The 17780-nt window shown below is 35.5% G+C and overlaps 1 protein-coding gene across 7 annotated transcripts in view; it reads left to right on the top strand.

Annotated features, from left to right (window-relative positions):
- BCAS3 (BCAS3 microtubule associated cell migration factor) overlaps window positions 1-17780 on the top strand; it is a 695431-nt gene that overhangs the window by 309127 nt on the left and 368524 nt on the right. For all 7 annotated transcript variants that reach the window (XM_064378433.1, XM_064378430.1, XM_064378431.1 and 4 more), the window contains exon 16: window positions 9049-9199. In XM_064378433.1, the coding sequence (XP_064234503.1) occupies window positions 9049-9199 (151 nt within the window). The remainder of the gene's footprint in view (window positions 1-9048; window positions 9200-17780) is intronic.

Genomic DNA, 17780 nt, shown 5'->3' with positions numbered 1-17780 from the left:
ATGATACATTTAGAAATAGGTTGAGGCTTAAGGTCAAAGATCTATTTCTTTTGTTTTTATTTATACATATGAAAACTTTATCTTCCCTCTCGTATTATAGTCTTTTTACTGTTTTGTTTGATTTTTCATTGTTGAAAAAGAGTGTCAAACTATAATCTTAATACTTACATTAAAAATTCCTGCAACTTCTTAAATATTAAGAGCACCAATTCTTAATGCATTTCCTTCATTCCAAAATCTTGGAGTGCTCTAAGAATAATAAGTAATGAACTTACCATTTTGAGGGAGGAGATTTTGTTCATTTAACTTATAAGTTTGAGTTGACTGTGTGATTGAGACTTAATTGTATGAAACTTTTCAGACAGATTTTTAAATATTTCAGTAGAATTCCTCACAGCTAATTCTATTATTTTTCCCTTTGTGTTCTTTTTTCCCTTTGTGTTCTTTGTGTTCATTTTATTAACACTGTTTCTAACTTGTTAATTTCATCTCCTTTTCTAGGCTAATTTTTGCCTCCTAAGTTTTTGATACTCCTTGTTCTAGGCCCACTTGGTACCTTTTAGGAGTAATGTTGACTATACTTGCTTTACTTAGAATTCTAGCAACAGTGATTATTTCTTTATGACTTTTAATTTTTGGGCATCAAATTTCTAAATTTATTGGGTTTGTTTTAGCTTTAAGAAAAGAAAAATACTCAAATTTGTATGTTCTAGTAGCAGGCATATTCAGATAATAATTAACAGGTGATAATGGATTCACAATAGAAAAGGAAAACTACCTAGCTAGTTATTTATTGGAATATTCGTACATAAATATATACAGTTTCAATTCTCCGGAAAGTACGTTTTTAATTCTAGTGATATTTAATAAGCCCTAGGCAAAGCTCCATGCAGGCTACTTTGTATGTAGTGGGGAGAGGTGACGACAATATCATTAATAATCTCAATTCGCATCCTGTAAAAAACAAGAAAAAAAGATTGGATTCTTGTTTTCAAGTCCATTTTGTGGGAGATTTCTCTTATCTTCCTACCTTCCCACCCTTTCTCAAAGTACCTACAGTAATGTCTATGGTGACATAACTTTTTACTTGAAAAAAGCAACAAGTGTTTTGCTTGAAATGCATCAAAAATTACAGTTTTTATTTCAGCATCTATTGCCTCAAAAAAAAAAAAAATTATAGGCAAAATAAATTAGTGCCCAGACAGGATTGTCCTTGAGCATTTTCTGTCTTTAATTGTCACTTAAACTGTTTATTGTGTTTATCATCTTTAAATATGTGTGTATGTGTGTGTGTGTGAGTCTGTCTGTGTCTGTGTCTGTGTGTGTTGACACACTAAAATTCATTTTCTTTTAGTTGTGTGTTCCACTCTCCTTGGCTCCTGTGAACAAGCATTGCTTCCGCCCAGTTTGGTATGTGGGTCAGAAGGCACTATTTCTCACCAGGGTGCTACTGTTTCCTTTTCCGACTTGAGTAGATTACAGATTATACTGGAACATGCCTGAGAAAAGGTCATAAAGGAGGGTGAAAGTCCTGGAACTGCAGCTGGGAAACTTGACATTCTCATCTAGGAAAGGGGAGAAGAGAGAGATAGAGAGAGAGACACACACTCCCATCCCAACCAAGAACAACCCAACTGCAGGAAAGTCCTGTTTACACAGGGTATTTTTTATTAAATAATTATTGAGAGTTTGATTGAAAAAGCTTTAATGTTAAATTGGATGGCAAGCAAGAACTAAGCAGTGTTTTTAACCTTTCAGAGCCCAGATTTCTAGTGACTATTTCAAAACAAGCTACCATTGTATTCTTTGACAGAGTCAAGAAGTCAGAGATTTTCAGCTACAGAATTAACTTAAACTCCTTGGTATATTTTAGATTTCTATCCCTGTCAATTTCATAGGAGGATATTAAAAACAGACCAAAAGCTTTATTCTTCTATAGAAAACAAAAGTTTACCAAAAAAAGCCCTATAGAACTCATCATCTATTTTTTATTTTTGAAAAATATGATATAGGGAATAGAACATTTACATGATGTCTTAGAATAGGTAAAGTGTTGCAAAAGGGGCAAAAGTAAAGGAGATACTTGGGAATAGGGCTGTTTCTGTAGAATTGTCTTCTTGAGGCGTGCCAGAGTCACATTGACATTGGGCTTCAGTGTGGCTCAGTAATCCAATTTCAAAATGCAGGAGTTCAAAATAGGAGACCAGAGACACTAACTGAGGAGCTTATATCCTAGAACAATAGTGGATCTTGTGGATAAGTGTATGGAGAGGTAGTAAGAACAGAATTTAATACAATCGTAGGAGTCTAGAGTACTGAGTTATAGAAAGGTATCTATTGCAAACCTTCAGAAAAGTGGAGTGCCTAAAGTGGGTAAGGTCTGTGTCTGTGATAAGAATAAATGAGATGATACGTGGACCTCCTAATAACACTGCTCTTTCATAGGGCACCATTGCTTAGTGTGCTTTGCTCTTTTTGCAAATGAAGCTTTGCCATCATACCTGTTTACCTCATATCTCTAATGACAACAAAAGGACAGCGCTCTTTTTATCCTCTAAATGTTTCACTTGACCCACCTTATTCCATTGTAGGTCTTAGTTTCTCATACCTTCTGTTCCTAAAGAATCTTCCTTTGTTCTCCATTAACAATAACTTTTAGAAACCTATAACAAAAATTTCTCTACCTACCTGGTATGACACTCTTTTAAGATACTTTCTGATCTACAACTATTATCATTTGATTCCTTAATGTTATTTTATCTGATTTTATATTAAGATATGGAAGTTTTTTAAAGGCAGAAAGGATGCATATGCATTCATTCTCTATTTTCTCTCTTATTTGCATTTAAGAAGAAATACAACTATACATGTATATACACAGATACACTGATAGTAACTTTAATATTTAACATAATCTGAAATGTTCAACAATTTCAATTTTGCTAGTTTCAGAGATTTCTTGCAGTTGGCAGTTTGCCACATTCACATGTTCTCACATCACTGCATTCAGAAGCTAAGAATACCAACCTGGCAGCTTCTGCACAGAGGGTAAAGATAAAACAGAAAGGAGTCTAACTTTGCAGCCACATTACCTGGGAGTTGCTGCTGATGTCTTTTCCACAAATGTCCAAGTTTGTCAAAGCCCAGTAAATCTTAGAAAGTTTATTTTCCTTGTAGCATCTGTGTTTTATAATGGGTCTTTTAATTTGTTTTTACTTTGTCTGCAGGGATTTCTTTTGTCCGGAGTTTTCAGACTCTGTCTTTTTTTTTTTTCCTGTGGAAGTGAGTCCGTTAATGATGGCTGGTTTGGGAATATGCCTCTCTGCAAAGCTGACCTGACAAGCTGTTCCTCCAGCACAGCAACAAAGCCCATTGTTATTTTCTCTGTTCACTTTCATCCTCAACTTAATCCATTTTTCCTCTGTGTTTTTATAGTATAAAATGTCTGAGAAAACATAATTTAGGACAAAGCATAAGTAAGGTGGCATTTTGAAGTTAGCAAAACTTTTAGTAAACAGATCACACCATGTCATTCTCATATATGCAGACAGCGGAACTATGTGTTAGTATGAAGATTGAGAGTTTGTGTCCCCTGAAGTACAAATTACCTGTAGATATCCTTTATCCAAAAGATAACAAGAAAAAAAAAAAGCACAAGAAGTTGTTTTCATAATTCCTTTTTTGAAAATTGCAGACTTTTAGAAGATGAACACAGAAAGTCAGTGGTTGAACCCCAGCCATAAGTGGTTTAATGGCTTTGTATTATAACATTAAAAACAATAATAGCAGTAAACAAAAACTGAAAGCAGAACAAAAACAAGACATCATAGCTTTAAACATCAAGGGATGTTTTAAAAATTCAGATTTTAAAATAATTTTGTATTCCTAAATAGAATTCCTGCTTTAACTTACTGAGAAGCCATTTTATTGGAACTTGGAATTTCTTCCCCCCAAGAGAACTCCATCTATCGTGGGGACTGGTAAACCTCTAAAGGATCAAAGCTCTAGTGGATTTGGATAAAGACCCAAAAGCCTGAGGCTTATGCAAGTTTATCTATATAGAGTAAGCCCAAAAAACTGGGATGAGAGTCTTAGATGAGCTTATTTTCTCATGAGATTTTTGGGACTTCCTCTGTCTGCTTGTGCCAGAAATACTGTGAGAATATTCATTCTCATGGCATTTGTCACTTACAGGTCTCGTCTTAGCTGGAATTTGAAAGTATAATGGTGTGTGAAATATTTTATGTATCTCAAGACTTCATGCAGTCCACTACCAAAACTGCAATTAAATAATCTCTGTTCTTTTTCACTGTACTCTTACAATAAAGGAAAAAATAGAAGGGTATAGTAAAGAAAGGTTAATGAAGGTGATACCTCCTCATAGATCTCAGAAATATTATTTGTATCTTATGTATTTCTGAGAAGTGGAGCAAAGAAAAAGAATAGCAACAGACTTCATCTAGGTCCAAGGCAGACACTACAGTTTTCTTCCTGCTAAACTTCTTTAATGAAGAATTCTGGCTTGAAAATGTAGGCTTGATATAACCACATGGAAATGTCTAAAGATCTATTTTTAAAGTTATCGTGTCTGACCTCCTGGGCCAGTGAACATGAGACTAAGCAGAATACTGAAAGCCGCAGACTCCAGTCATCTGGCAACCTTCTGAAGTACTGAGTCCCCTCCAGAATTATTTTTTCTATAGATCATAGAGCCGTATTTTTCTCTGCCTCCTGGATATGGAAATAAATATATTTCCTTCATTCATTCAGCAAACATTTATTGAGTTATTAGCTATTAATGACTAGTAAGACACTGTCCTCAGGAGTCCAGGCAGCTTGATGGAGTCTCCAGTATTGTGGAGGACAAATCTGGAGGTTTGTTAGATTCTAGCTGAGTTTTCAAAGAAAATCTAAGACAGAATAAATAGTGTAAAATCATTTACAACCAAAGATTTTAACAATAGGTTTGCGAAGAAAGGATTGGTAGGCTGTTTTGTATATTTATTTCACTTATTTCTTTAATGTGTATTATTTACATGTCTGTGTCAGCTATTGAGATTTCTTGCCTGAGCCAGCACTTCCATTTTACTAACTTCTCATATTATTTATGTATTTCTCCTCCTTTATTTTCTACAAGAAAAGCAAAATAAGAAGATACAGATTCCTTCCTTTATGCTCAAAATTTGTATACTTTTTCTCCCTTTTTAAGTTGTCCTTTAAAATGATAATAAAAGTGACTCCTTCCTTTTTGCTCCTGAGTCATTTTTCAGATGTAATTATTAGCATGTTTTTCTCGCATTTTTCATTTTTTGTTAATATGTCTTTCTGTACCATTATATTATGAACTCTTTGAAGTCCCTTGGACTTACTCCTTCAGAATCTAGAACAGGGCCTGATACCAATAAGCCTCTAAAAGTGTGAAGTGAAAGAGCAAAGGCTGAATGAAACTTTTGCTTGGTGCTATATGTCATCTTTGTTAATGTCTTCTTTTCAGTGTCAGTCTTTAAATCTTGGATCTGTATCTGTGACCTTGATTTTTCCTATCAGCAGTTCCTTTGCTTATTCCTTACAATCTGACTTTTCCACCTCACTACTAAAACAACCGTATTGAAGACTATTAGAGTTAGTACCTTTTTCTCTGATTTTGTCTTCTTGGACCTTGGCTTTTTTTAATTTTTTATTTATTTATTTATTTATTATTCACCTGGGTGCAGGTGGGCTAAGGCTGAAAAGGGTGTTAGCTGGACCTTGGTTTTATTTACCATTTTATTAATATACCTATTGTTTCATTAAAGCTGTGTTTATAAGTTGCTAGCCTTATCTATTAATATGTAAGACAGACACCACCCCTACAAACATAAACATGAATGTAAAACATACACAACTTACTTTACTCTGTCAGATGTGCTGGTTTTAAACAGACTCTACAGCATAAACACAAGAGCAGGTTGAGAAGGCTAGGTCTGAAGATCTTTGTATGCTATTCTGAGGATGTCCTTTATCCTGGTGAGACAGTGAAGCATTTTAAGTCATGCCTAGGTAAACCACAGATTTGGAACTTCTCAGTGGATGACTTCATTTTCCTAGACCACTTCTTTTATCTGTCAAATTCAATGACTTCAACATCTATACTGTTCCCTTGCTGAAGAACTTAACCTAAGTTCCTACTCCTCTGGCTCAATTGAGAGGTCCTCCGAAAACTGAAATATTTTATCTTCCACTGCTTTCTATTATCTCTCCTCTGCAATAGTTAGAGATTCCTCACTACTACGCACACAATGGCATCCCTTTATGCTGTTCTCCCCTCGTGTTATCCTTCGTGCCCAGAATGTTCCTTCTCTCCTACCCTTATCCATATTTCGTCCAGTTTTCAAAATCTAGATCATATTCCATTTGCCCTTTTCCTTGAGCCCTTTTTCCAAATAAAGCTGTTCCCACATCTACTTATCTTTAGTTCTAGACAATTAACACTTAATGATTCCTGTTTGTACCTGTTAGACTGTAACTTCACGATAACAAGGAAGACAATCCCTTACAGTGTTATGGGCGAAGGCACTCAACAAATATTTGTTTACTAGTTGTGAAATATGTATGATGTACACATTCTTAATTTTCAGCAGCTTGTGACATAAAGCTGTAGTCTGATTTCAAATTCAAATTAATATTAGCATAGTTGTCTAATAGCAATCTTGTAATTATTTACATCTATATTGGCCTTGAGAGTGTGATGATAAATTACTTTGAATGGCTTAACTATAAAGCAGGTTTTCTCATATTCTTCTACATATATAATATTGTAATGGGATTTCTCCCTTCATACTTCCTACAAGGTTCTCTGTTGTAGCCTAAATCATCTTGTATGTATTGTGAATGCTGTCTTTTGTTATTCCTGTAACAGGTGTAGATTGCTTCTGTTAACTTTAATGTGTATTCTGAATTAGAAATTGAGGAGATAGAGAAAGATTTATTTTATTTGCATGAATTTCTTATCTTTCCCCATATTTTACAAAAGAGACATTTATCAAAGTTTAACTTGATAATTCTGTAGAGTAATACAGAAAGACAGATTTGTGTCTAAGGAAGAAATAGCATTTGGTTAAGCCGTTATCTAATTCTGAAGCCACTGTCATCTTATAATTTTTTAGAAAGGGACTTTTGACTTTTCACTACTTCTCAGGCTACCATTAGATACTGTGTGGTAGTTCTCCCTCTATTCTGAATCCATGCTATTTTTAAAGCAATTGTTTTTTAGGGTGTTTTAGAAATAAGATATTAATTAGGACTTTTTTCGGAGGATTCTTTTGTTGTGTACATAAATTTGTCACCTTAATTCAAATTAGTTTATAAAAAGTATATGTGTGTGCTTTCTGTAGTTATCATTTTTAAAATACCATATGTATTGCTAAGCACATAAATGGGGTTGATAATTTTTATCAACAGTCAAGAACAGTGATATAAAATTACATTAGATTAATAAGAAGTTTTCTGCATGAAAGAATTGTTGAATTACAGGCACTGACTTATTCCATAACACAGAAAATGAGATAATTTTTATAAACTTTCTCTGTAAATCCATCAATTAATAGAAATTTAATTAATTAATTACAGAAAATATATAGAATTATAGAAAAAATAATTTTTCACTAGAAAACTATAGTAATTGAGAAGATGTGGTATTGGTGAAAGGATATACACATAGATCAATCCAGAAATAGACCCACACATATATAGTCAGTTGGTTTTTGACAAACGTGGAAAGGCAATTAAAGGAGAAAGGTTAATCTTTTTAGCAAATGGTGATGGAACAATTATACATCTATTTTAAAAAAAAGAGTGAACACAATGAAACTCAACTCTCACTACATACACAAAATTAACTAAAAATAAATCACAGTTTGCTTTTCCCCTGTTGAATCAACATTGTAGTAGAAGTTCTAGGTAGACCAGTTAGGCCAAAAAAAAAAAAAAGGAATCTAAACTGGAAAGGAAGAAGTAAAGCTATCTCTTTTTTTGAGGATGATGCAATTATGTATGTAGAAAATCCTCAGGAATCCAGAAGAAATTATTAGAACTGTGAAATCAGTTCAGCCAAGTTGTAGGACACAAGATCAATGTACAACAGTTACCTGTATTTCTATACATTAGCAATGAATAATCTGAAAAATGAAATTAAGAAAACAATTTCATTTACAAATTACATGAAAAAGAATGAAATAGTAATATGTTAACCAAAGAAATACAAAACTTATGCCCTGAAAACTACAAAACAACATTGGAAGAAATTTAAGAATACCTAGGTAAAGAGAAAGGCATCCTAAGTTCTTGGATTAGAACACGTAATATTGTTAAAATGGCAGTATTCACCAAACGAATCTCCAGATTAAATGTAATCCCTATCAAAAGCTCAGCTGGCTTTTGTCTAGAAATTGACAAGATATGAGGGAAATAGCAGATTGTGTTGAATGTAAGGACCTAAGAAGGCCAACAAACCACTTTAACTGTCTTTAGAAAGATAAGGAATTCAGCCCTAATTCCCAAAGACTGAAATATGTTTATAATCAAGTCACACTGATGTTACCAGAATACTTCTTTTTTGTTTGTTTAGAGACAGTGTCTCTCTATGTCACCTGGGCTTGGAGTGCAGGGGTACGATCATAGCTCACTGTAACTTTGAATACCTGGACTCAAGTAATCCTCTTGCCTCAGTCTTTTGAGTAGCTAGGATTATAGCTATGTACCACCATACTCAGCTAATTTTTATTTTTTTTTTGTAGAGATGGAGTTCTTGCTATGTTGCCCAGGCTGGTCTTGAACTCCTGGCCTCAACCTATCCTCCTGCCTTGGACTCCCAAAGTTCTGGGATTACAGGCATAAGCCATCCAGCTCTACAAGAATAGTTTGGTTTCTTCTCATCCACATAATTGTAATTCTCTTGGCATCAATTCTGCCTTTGATGCCTTTCTTAAATGATTACTGGAGTCAGTGAAAACCCTATCAGAGATAGGGAACTTCCCTTGGTGATGCTTTTCTTTATTTTTCTCTTTGTAGGGAAACTGAACAGCCAAGACTCCTATAACAATTTTACCAACAACAACCCCGGCAACCCTCGGCTCTCTCCTCTCCCCAGCTTGATGGTAGTGATGCCTCTTGCACAAATCAAGCAGCCAATGACATTGGGGACCATCACCAAACGAACAGGGTAAGGCCTTAGGCTTGGTGCTTTCTTAACAACTGTTTTAGAGGGTTGAATTAATAAAAATAACACGTACATTTTCTTTGTGTGGTTTTTATTATGTTCTTCATTTCCAGCTCAAATGAGACTTAATGGCATCAGATTAAGTACAAAGCATAGAACTTGTACAAACGTACTCACACACAACCATCTATACACACATCCATCGAGAAAACAAAGCAGTGACAAGCTGTGAAAACTAGCATTGGCTAATCAAAAACAGATCCATCTACTTCGTCTTATCCTCACTGCCTTGTGGCTTTGCCTGAAAGAAAGTACAGTTTCATTTTCCTGGTTCTTTCAGGATTTGAAATGACTCCCAATTTTTGACAGATACAGATATGGAGAGAACCTTAGATGATAACCGTGTTTTTAATACTTTGAAAAAATCATCTATACTAATCTGTCATTAGTGTCAGGACAATGTGATGTTATTGGTAATTTTCAAAGCTGGTGCACTAAGATTTGGGCTTTATTTAAGATTGGTCATTAACTTCCTTAAAGACTTTTGATGACTCACTTGATTTATTTGTGCTTATTTTAGCTATTTTAGCAGTTTGCTACCCCCTTAGGAATATAATATTAAAACTTCATTAGGCTCCTGAAAATAAACTGCTAGTTCTATGATATCATTAGATAGTCAATTGTATATTAACACTGGAAATCCATTTTATATCAGAAAATATATGTGTCTATAGGCAAATTGCTTGTTTTCCATAATGAGCAATCCTGAAGTTTAACCTAGTTTGAAATGGAACAACTTTTTTACATTTTTGTATTAAAGTAGTAAGGCGAAAACCCTGTATTGGCCTCAAATAGTCCTCAAGTTCTTTCCAATGAAAGAAATATATTAAATTATTTGGCTGCTATGTTAATATATCTTAATTTTGTTGTGCTCAGTATTAATGTGTTTGTAGAGGTCACTTTTATGAGAAAAAATAGTAGTCTCAGGGACAAGGCCTTTCAGCTCCAGGTATCACCATAACATAGAAATTGACCCTATAGCTAGGTGGAGTGGTGTTTGTGTATAAAGAAATCCTAGGCTGGGTGTGGTGGCTCACACTTGTAATCCCAGCACTTTGGGAGGCTGAGGTGGGTGGATCATGAGGTCAGGAGTTCAAGACCAACCTGGCCAACACAGTGAAACCTCCTCTCTACTAAAAATACAAAAATTAGCTGGGTGTGGTGGTGGATGCCTGTAATCCCAGCTACTTGGGAGGCTGAGTCAGGAGAATCACTTGAACCCGGGAGGCAGAGGTTGGAGTGAGCTGAGATTGTACCATTGCACTCCAGCCTGGGTGATAGAACGAGACTCTGTCTCAAAAAAAAAAAAAAAAAAAAGAGAGATCCTATTGCTGTAGGCAGATGTAAAATTGAGTCTGTGGCATTTGCTGTATTTTTCAGCAAAACTTCATTTCAAATCAGACATCTTAAGGCACCAATAATTTGGCCTGTATATCTTTTTAATTTTTTTTCAGCTTTTTAACTCTGTGTCCAGTAAAAGTATAATTTTAAATTGTATTTCAACTTTCTCTTCTCTCTTCCTCAGTTAGTTTATTTTAAAATAAGTTAAGAATAATGGCTGTGAATAGTGAAGAGGTTATGTTCTTTATATTCACAATTAGGTTACTTTTTCATTGTATATTACGTTCCTGGGATGTAGAATCAAATAAAAATAGGACTAAATCTGGAATCATAACTTTAAAGTTTCTTTTTTACTTACTGAAGTTAGTCAGTACATAATTGTATCATCTTGATTCACTCCAGCATTGTACAATTCTCCAAAGCACTTACAAATTTTAGCCTGTCTTTCCTAAATCTAAGTGAAACCATCCTCAAAATTGTTTCTCTGTAATTTAATTTTATATTCAGAGTGAGGGAAATTTAAGAAGGTTCAAAAGGCTCCTGGAGACATAAAAGCATATTCTGGTGCTTTGTTTCTGGTGTATGTTTATTTAATTTTAACATAAGAGCTGCCCTGTTTTATAATGCAAAGAATTAGCTGTCTTTTTCTAGTGAGCTTCTCCAAATATATCTCTCAAATAGTAACTGAAGTTTAGTGCATAAAATGATATGATGTTAGAATTTAATTCATAATATTTATGGGGAGGGGTAGGAAGTGAGTCTACATTTTTATGTAGTATTTGAAATTTTCCATAAGAAGATAAAATCTCTTGCTCTCTGTCTGTCTCTTACTACCCAATTTCTCTTTGCACTAAGATGAATAGAAACTATTAGTCATTTGGTATCCTTCTGTGTTACCACACATTATGAATTTAGATAAAATTCTTATGTTTCCTTTTTTATAAAAATTAGCTCTCTGTTCTCAGATTTTTGGAGCATGTATTCTGTTGCATTATGAACAGTTTAATAATTATTAATAAATGAAGTATTATTTGAGTTATTTTATGTGCTTTGAAATGAGTGTTAGTTAAGACACTTGTATCATATTGTTGACTAGGCTTTGTATCTCAATTCATACCATTTTATTTCTGCCATGGTTTCAAATTCTTTTTAGCATGCCTTATATTGAAGTGTTGAGAGAGAATAATTTATACTCGTCCCACAATGAGTACTAGGTTTACATTTTTTGTGACATAGTTTCAGACTTACAGAAATGTTGTAAGACTAGTCAAAAGAATTCTTGTATACCCAAATTCCCCCATTTTTTGTTTTGTTTTGTGTTTTGTTTTTTTGAGATGGAGTCTTGCTCTGTCTCCCAGGCTGGAGTGCAGTGATGCGATCTCGGCTCACAGCAACCTCTGCCTCCCAGGTTCAAGCAATTCTTCTGCCTCAGCATCCCTAGTAGCTGGGATTACAGGTACACCACCATGCCCAGCTAAATTTTGTATTTTTAGTAGAGACAGGGTTTCGCCATGTTGACTAGGCTGGTCTCGAATTCTTGACCTCAAGTGATCCACCCACCTTGGCCTCCCAAAGTGCTTGGATTACAGGCATGAGCCACTGCACCTGGCCCCAAATGTTAATAGATCAACTTGTTTGCTTTATCATTCACATTCTTTCTCTCTGCCTGCATATACACTAACACATCATTCATGTTCTCTCCCTCCGCCTGCATATTCATGTTATGTTTTTCCTAATTGTTTTAGAACAAGTTGCAGACTTATTCTACATACTTATCCCTACATACTTCAATGTGTAATTTCTAAAGGCAAGGACATTGTCTTATATAACTGTAGTACAGTTATCAAAAGAAGAAATCTTGAACGTATTTCATTAGTTTTTTCAATTCCACTTAATTGTTATCTAGAATGAATTTTCTCTTTGTGGCATAGCTTTAGTGTACTACAGATTACTCAGCCTACTATTCCTTTTTTCTCTCCCCATCTACTGTTTCTTTATCCCTTCCTATTAATATAGAGTACAGTGACTGATAAGACTTTGATGATAGTGATCAGTCATAACTTATACTTGACTATTGCTGGATTACAAGATTCAATATCCTTAAACCAGAGGTCCCCAACCCCTGGGTTTTGGACTGGTACCATTCCCTGGCCTGTTAGGAACTGAGCCTCACAGCAGGAGGCGAACACCAGGTGACTGAGCTTTACCACCTGAGCTCCGCCTCCTGTCAGATCGGTAGCAGCATTTGATTCTCATAAGAATGCAAACCCTATTATTGTGAACCACACATGTGTGGGATCTAGGTTGCATGCTCCTTATGAGAATCTAATGCCTCATAATCTGAGGTGAAACTTCCATGAAACCGGTTCCTGGTGCCAAAAAGGGTGGGGACCACTGCTGTAAGACACTCTGTGATGTGTTTGTTGATTGTACTTGGAAACTCCTATTGACTTTTCTGATCATTCTTTTACTATAAGTCATCTAAACATTTAATTATAAAGTTTTCAGAATATAATACATGGTTGGATTATCTTAAAATTTAACATTTTCACTAAAATACATGTATTTTGCCTCGTCAAAAGTAATATTTGATTTGTGGGAACCAAATATATTCTATGAATTTTCATTTTTGCCATATGCTGAGTTTTGAAATAAATCTCAGACAATATTTCATCCCATTAGCTTTCATCTTATTCGATTCTAAAGACTATACTTTACTAATTTTTTTTTTACTATGACAAATTATCAAGACTGGAGTTAGCTAATTTGCATTAATTATTGGCATAAGTTTTATTGTATTTGCTGAGAAATCTGATGGCTCCATTAATGTCACAGGGTGATGAGCACATGAGAATTTTCATTTTCCGTGTATCTCTTTTCATTCTGGAAATTCTCATTTACTCAAAGTTTGCTTTTATAAAACTCCTTTCCTAATATTTTGAAAATAAAATCAACAATAAGTATTTGGCATGGATTATGTAGAAAGAAAACACAGAGTGACCCACTTATAGACAGGTAAGTTATATTCTGTTTTCAATATACCTGACAATATAGTTGGTAAAATTATATATTTAGGTAAGATGAGTTTTTATTTGGTCTGTGTCCTAGGTATTTTGCACATACTCATAAAATAACCATAAAGTGCTATATTTCTAAAGCAAAGATTTCTAGGATCCAGTAATTAAATATCCAAATTGAGATAGATGCTTCAACTTAAACCTTAAGGGGACAAAACGTGTTGTTACATATTCAACATCTGCCTTCTTACTTTTGCAAATACATGTGCCTGAAATCCTGTGCAGTGTCAAGGACCATCTGTCTCACTGTGAGACATACAGGAGGCCAGTAGAACTACAAATCGCAGAAGACAGATGTATTTACACCTTCTTGTTCAGTACCTTGAAGCAGCACTTGGAGGTAATAAGGCCTGTTTTGGCAACAGCTGCTGCTTAACTCTATGACAGTATACATTGATGGAGGTAAAAGAAGTGTTAGAAATTATTTAGCTTCAACAGTCACCCATTCAAACAGACTCTGTTTTCTTCTAGTTTAAGACTGGAGGTTTAAAAAGTCCAGGTTATCACATCCATCATGTTCTTATCATATGTAAGTAAGAATAGCTCTCCTCATCTATTAAAAGTGAAATTAGGTGCTAAGAGTTTGCTTCATGTCTTGGATGTTAGGTTTTTGTAGTAGGGATTTATTAGCAGCATTTCTTAGCTGTTTGCCATTATCAAGTGAGTGATCAATTTTTAAAAAATATTTTCTGTGTAAGAATTTACAAAATAAAAATTTTCACCAATAAGCTTAATTTTTTCTGCTTAAAGCTAAAATTATTTATATATACAAATTATTTTGTGGACACAAGCAAAGAACAGTACATTTCAAAAAGAAGTCATGGTAGGTAGTTCCATGGGAATAAAAAATATTAAATTGAAAGTGAAGTTACTTCCTTGCTCTTACCTAGGTAGACCACTTTTTGTGATGTATTGGATGATTTGCTCTCTTATAGGTTTCCTTTTCCCTAAACGGAAGTAGCTCCTAATTTCCTTCCCCGCTTCCTATCTTTATATTTACTAATTTCTTTTCTTTTCTTTTTTTTTTTTTTGAGACAGAGTCTCACTCTGTCACCCAGGCTAGAATGCAGGGGTATGATCTCAGCTCACTGCAACCTCTGCCTCCTGGGCTCAAGTGATTCTCTTACCTCAGCCTCCCGAGTAGCTGGGACTACAGCAGGTGGGTGTGTGCCACCATGCCTGGCTAATTTTTGTACTTTTTGTAGAGATTTGATTTCTCCATGATGCTTAGGCTGATCTTGAACTCCTGGTCTCAAGCGATCCAACTGACTCAGCCTCCCATCATGCTGGGATTATAGGCATGAGCCACAACACCTGGCCATGTTTATTCATTTCTTTGTGAAGATTTAGATGGTTATTAGGAACCTGGAGAACCCACCCTGTAGAAGTAGGTTAGGTAATGTATTGGAAAAAATATTGAATTAGGAGTCTCAGGCCCTAGCCTCTTCTCATCTGGGTTCTACCACCTATTTGCCAGTGTGTCCTAGGTAAATTTCTTCACCTGAAAAATCAAGTTGATATATATATGGATTATAATCTTTTAATTCTTGTCACGTATGAGTTTCTCCCGGTTCTTTGATCCCATTTGTAAGCCGCAGGACTGTTGAGCAGCCGTAAGCCAGTGCTGATGAGCCCAGGCCCCATTTAGAAAGCATAGATGCTTTTAAATGATATTAAATGGAAGCATTAAATAGCATTTATTTGGACACATCCACTTAATATTTGTAGACCAAACCTGCTGTCAGACCTGGCTATGTGAGTAAATGATGTTGGCATATAGTAGGCCTTGCAGAAGGTCTATTCCTTATTTTAATTCAATTAGACACACCTTGGCCCATTTAGACAGTTTGACCTGAGCCCTGAACTTTATAGGCAAAGTTCTAAAAATTAAATGGGAAATATTTGGAGAAAGACCACCAGATACAGTTATAATAGCATGGGTAATTCCCTACCTTACATCTCTACCTTATGTAACTACTAGTTCTTCATAGCTAAGAAATGGATGTTTAGTTCTAGATATAAAATAATGGACAATGTATTTTCATTGGAATATATATGGATGTCACTACATATGCAATATATTTAACATAGTTTGAGTCCCAATTTTTGTACTAAATCAATGGAGTACTGAAACTACACCATAGTTTATTGCATGTTATCATAAATATGGGAATTTTTTTGGATGACGTCTACTATATACCATATTTTTAAAAATCAGCAGGCATAAATTTCTACAGAAGTTTGACTTTATTTATGTTATGTTAATCTCTTTTTTTGCCACATATGACAGAATTTTAACATTATCAATGTTTTTCTAATGAAAAGTCACTGAGGCTCAAGTGTAGTGGTGTGATCATACTTTACTGTAACTTCAAACTCCTGGGTTCAAGTGATCCTCCTGCTTCAACCTCCTGAGCAGCTGGCACTACAGTCATGTATCACCACACCCAGCTAATTTTTGAAATGTTTTGTAGAGATGAGATCTGGCAGTATTTCCTAGGCTCATCTTGAACTCCTACCCTCAATCAGTCCTGCCTTAACCTCCCAAAGTTCTGCAATTATAAGCATGAGCCATCATGCCTGGGCTTCTTCTTCTTTTTTTTTTTTTTTTTGAGATAGAGTCTTGCTCTTTCACCAGGTGCCAGGCTGGAATGCAGTGGTGCGATCTCAGCTCACTGTAACCTCTGCCTCCTGGCTTCAAGTAATTCTTCTGCCTCAGCCTCCTGAGCAGCTGTGACTACAGGCATGAGTCACCATGCCCAGCTAATTTTTGTATTTTAGTAGAGACGTGGTTTCACTGTGTTGGCCAGGATAGTCTCAATCTCTTGCCTCGTGAGCCGTCTGCCTCGGCCTCCCAAAGTGCTGGGATTACAGGCATGAGCCACAATGCCCAGCTAATTTTTGTATGTTTAGTAGAGGTGGGATTTCACCATGTTGGCCAGGATGGTTTCCATTTCCTGACCTGGTGATCTGCCCGCCTCAGCCTCCCAAAGTGCTGGGATTGCAAGTGTGAACCACCATGCCTAGCCAAAGTAGGATAACTTTAACACAAATGGGTCAAATTGTGAATAGTGAACCTTATTGTTTTCAAACTTGACAGTAATGTTATTTATTTAGTACAGGCCTGTAAACTACAGTGTCTGGGGTTTTACGGTGCATTTTAGGATCATGGGACTAGGAGGTAGCTAGAGAAATCTCCCTGTTGGTAACGTGTTACTGCCTGGAAAGGAAAATCTGAGTCTTTTTTTTTTTTTAAGTTTCTGTATCATTTCTTTGGCTAATGTATGTTTCTTTTTTACATATAAGGAAACCTAAACCTGGAAAAAAGGTATTTACTGGCTCTATAGGTAGGGAGCATCAGATGGTCTTTTGAATTTTTAGAAACTTGAAGGTTTTGTTTCATTTTTGCTTGTAGGTTTTTACAGTCAATGGAGAAACCTTTTAAGTAATAAAGGACTAAGTTAAACTTCTAAATTCCTTATGATAAATCAGTATGCTGATGTTCTGGATGAGATGGGAGACTGCCCCAAGTAGATACAATATACACTAAAGAGCAACTTAAGCCTGGACATTCCAGATTACAGTCAGTTCTGTCAGAATCATTTGGACAATTTGGTTATTTCAGGTGTCCTGCCTAATGAGGTAAAATTAAGAGAAGTTGTGTACTGTGTGACAACAAAAAACTCTTTGTTTTAGAGGCATTTGTAGGCATATAGAAATGGCTTGAATCATCCATTTTCCTATCATTTCAGAACGGGCTCAGTATTCTGTTGAGATTGTACTCTTCAAGTAGTCTTAGTTAATTAACTTTATTTTTAGTTTTATTTTTTTGAGACGGAGTCTCCCTCTTTCACCAGGCTGGAGTGCAGTGGCACAATCTCGGCTCCCTGCAACCTCCACCTCCCAGGCCCAGGTAGGATTCTCCTGCCTGAGCCTCCCAAGTAGCTGGGATTACAGGCACACGCCACCTCTCCAGCTAATTATACCTGTTGAGGTTTCACCATGTCAGCCAGGATGGTCTCCATCTCTTGACCTAGTGATCTGCCCACCTCAGCCTCCCAAAGTGCTGGGCTTACAGGCATGAGCCACTGTGCCTGCCAGTCTTA

Source organism: Aotus nancymaae, unplaced genomic scaffold (assembly GCF_030222135.1).
Source record: "Aotus nancymaae isolate 86718 unplaced genomic scaffold, 86718_ANA_hifiasm-v0.15.2.pri h1tg000018l, whole genome shotgun sequence".
NCBI classification, from domain to species: domain Eukaryota; kingdom Metazoa; phylum Chordata; class Mammalia; order Primates; family Aotidae; genus Aotus; species Aotus nancymaae.
Note: the sequence above shows the minus strand (reverse complement) of the source record. Positions and strands in the feature narration are given on the sequence as shown.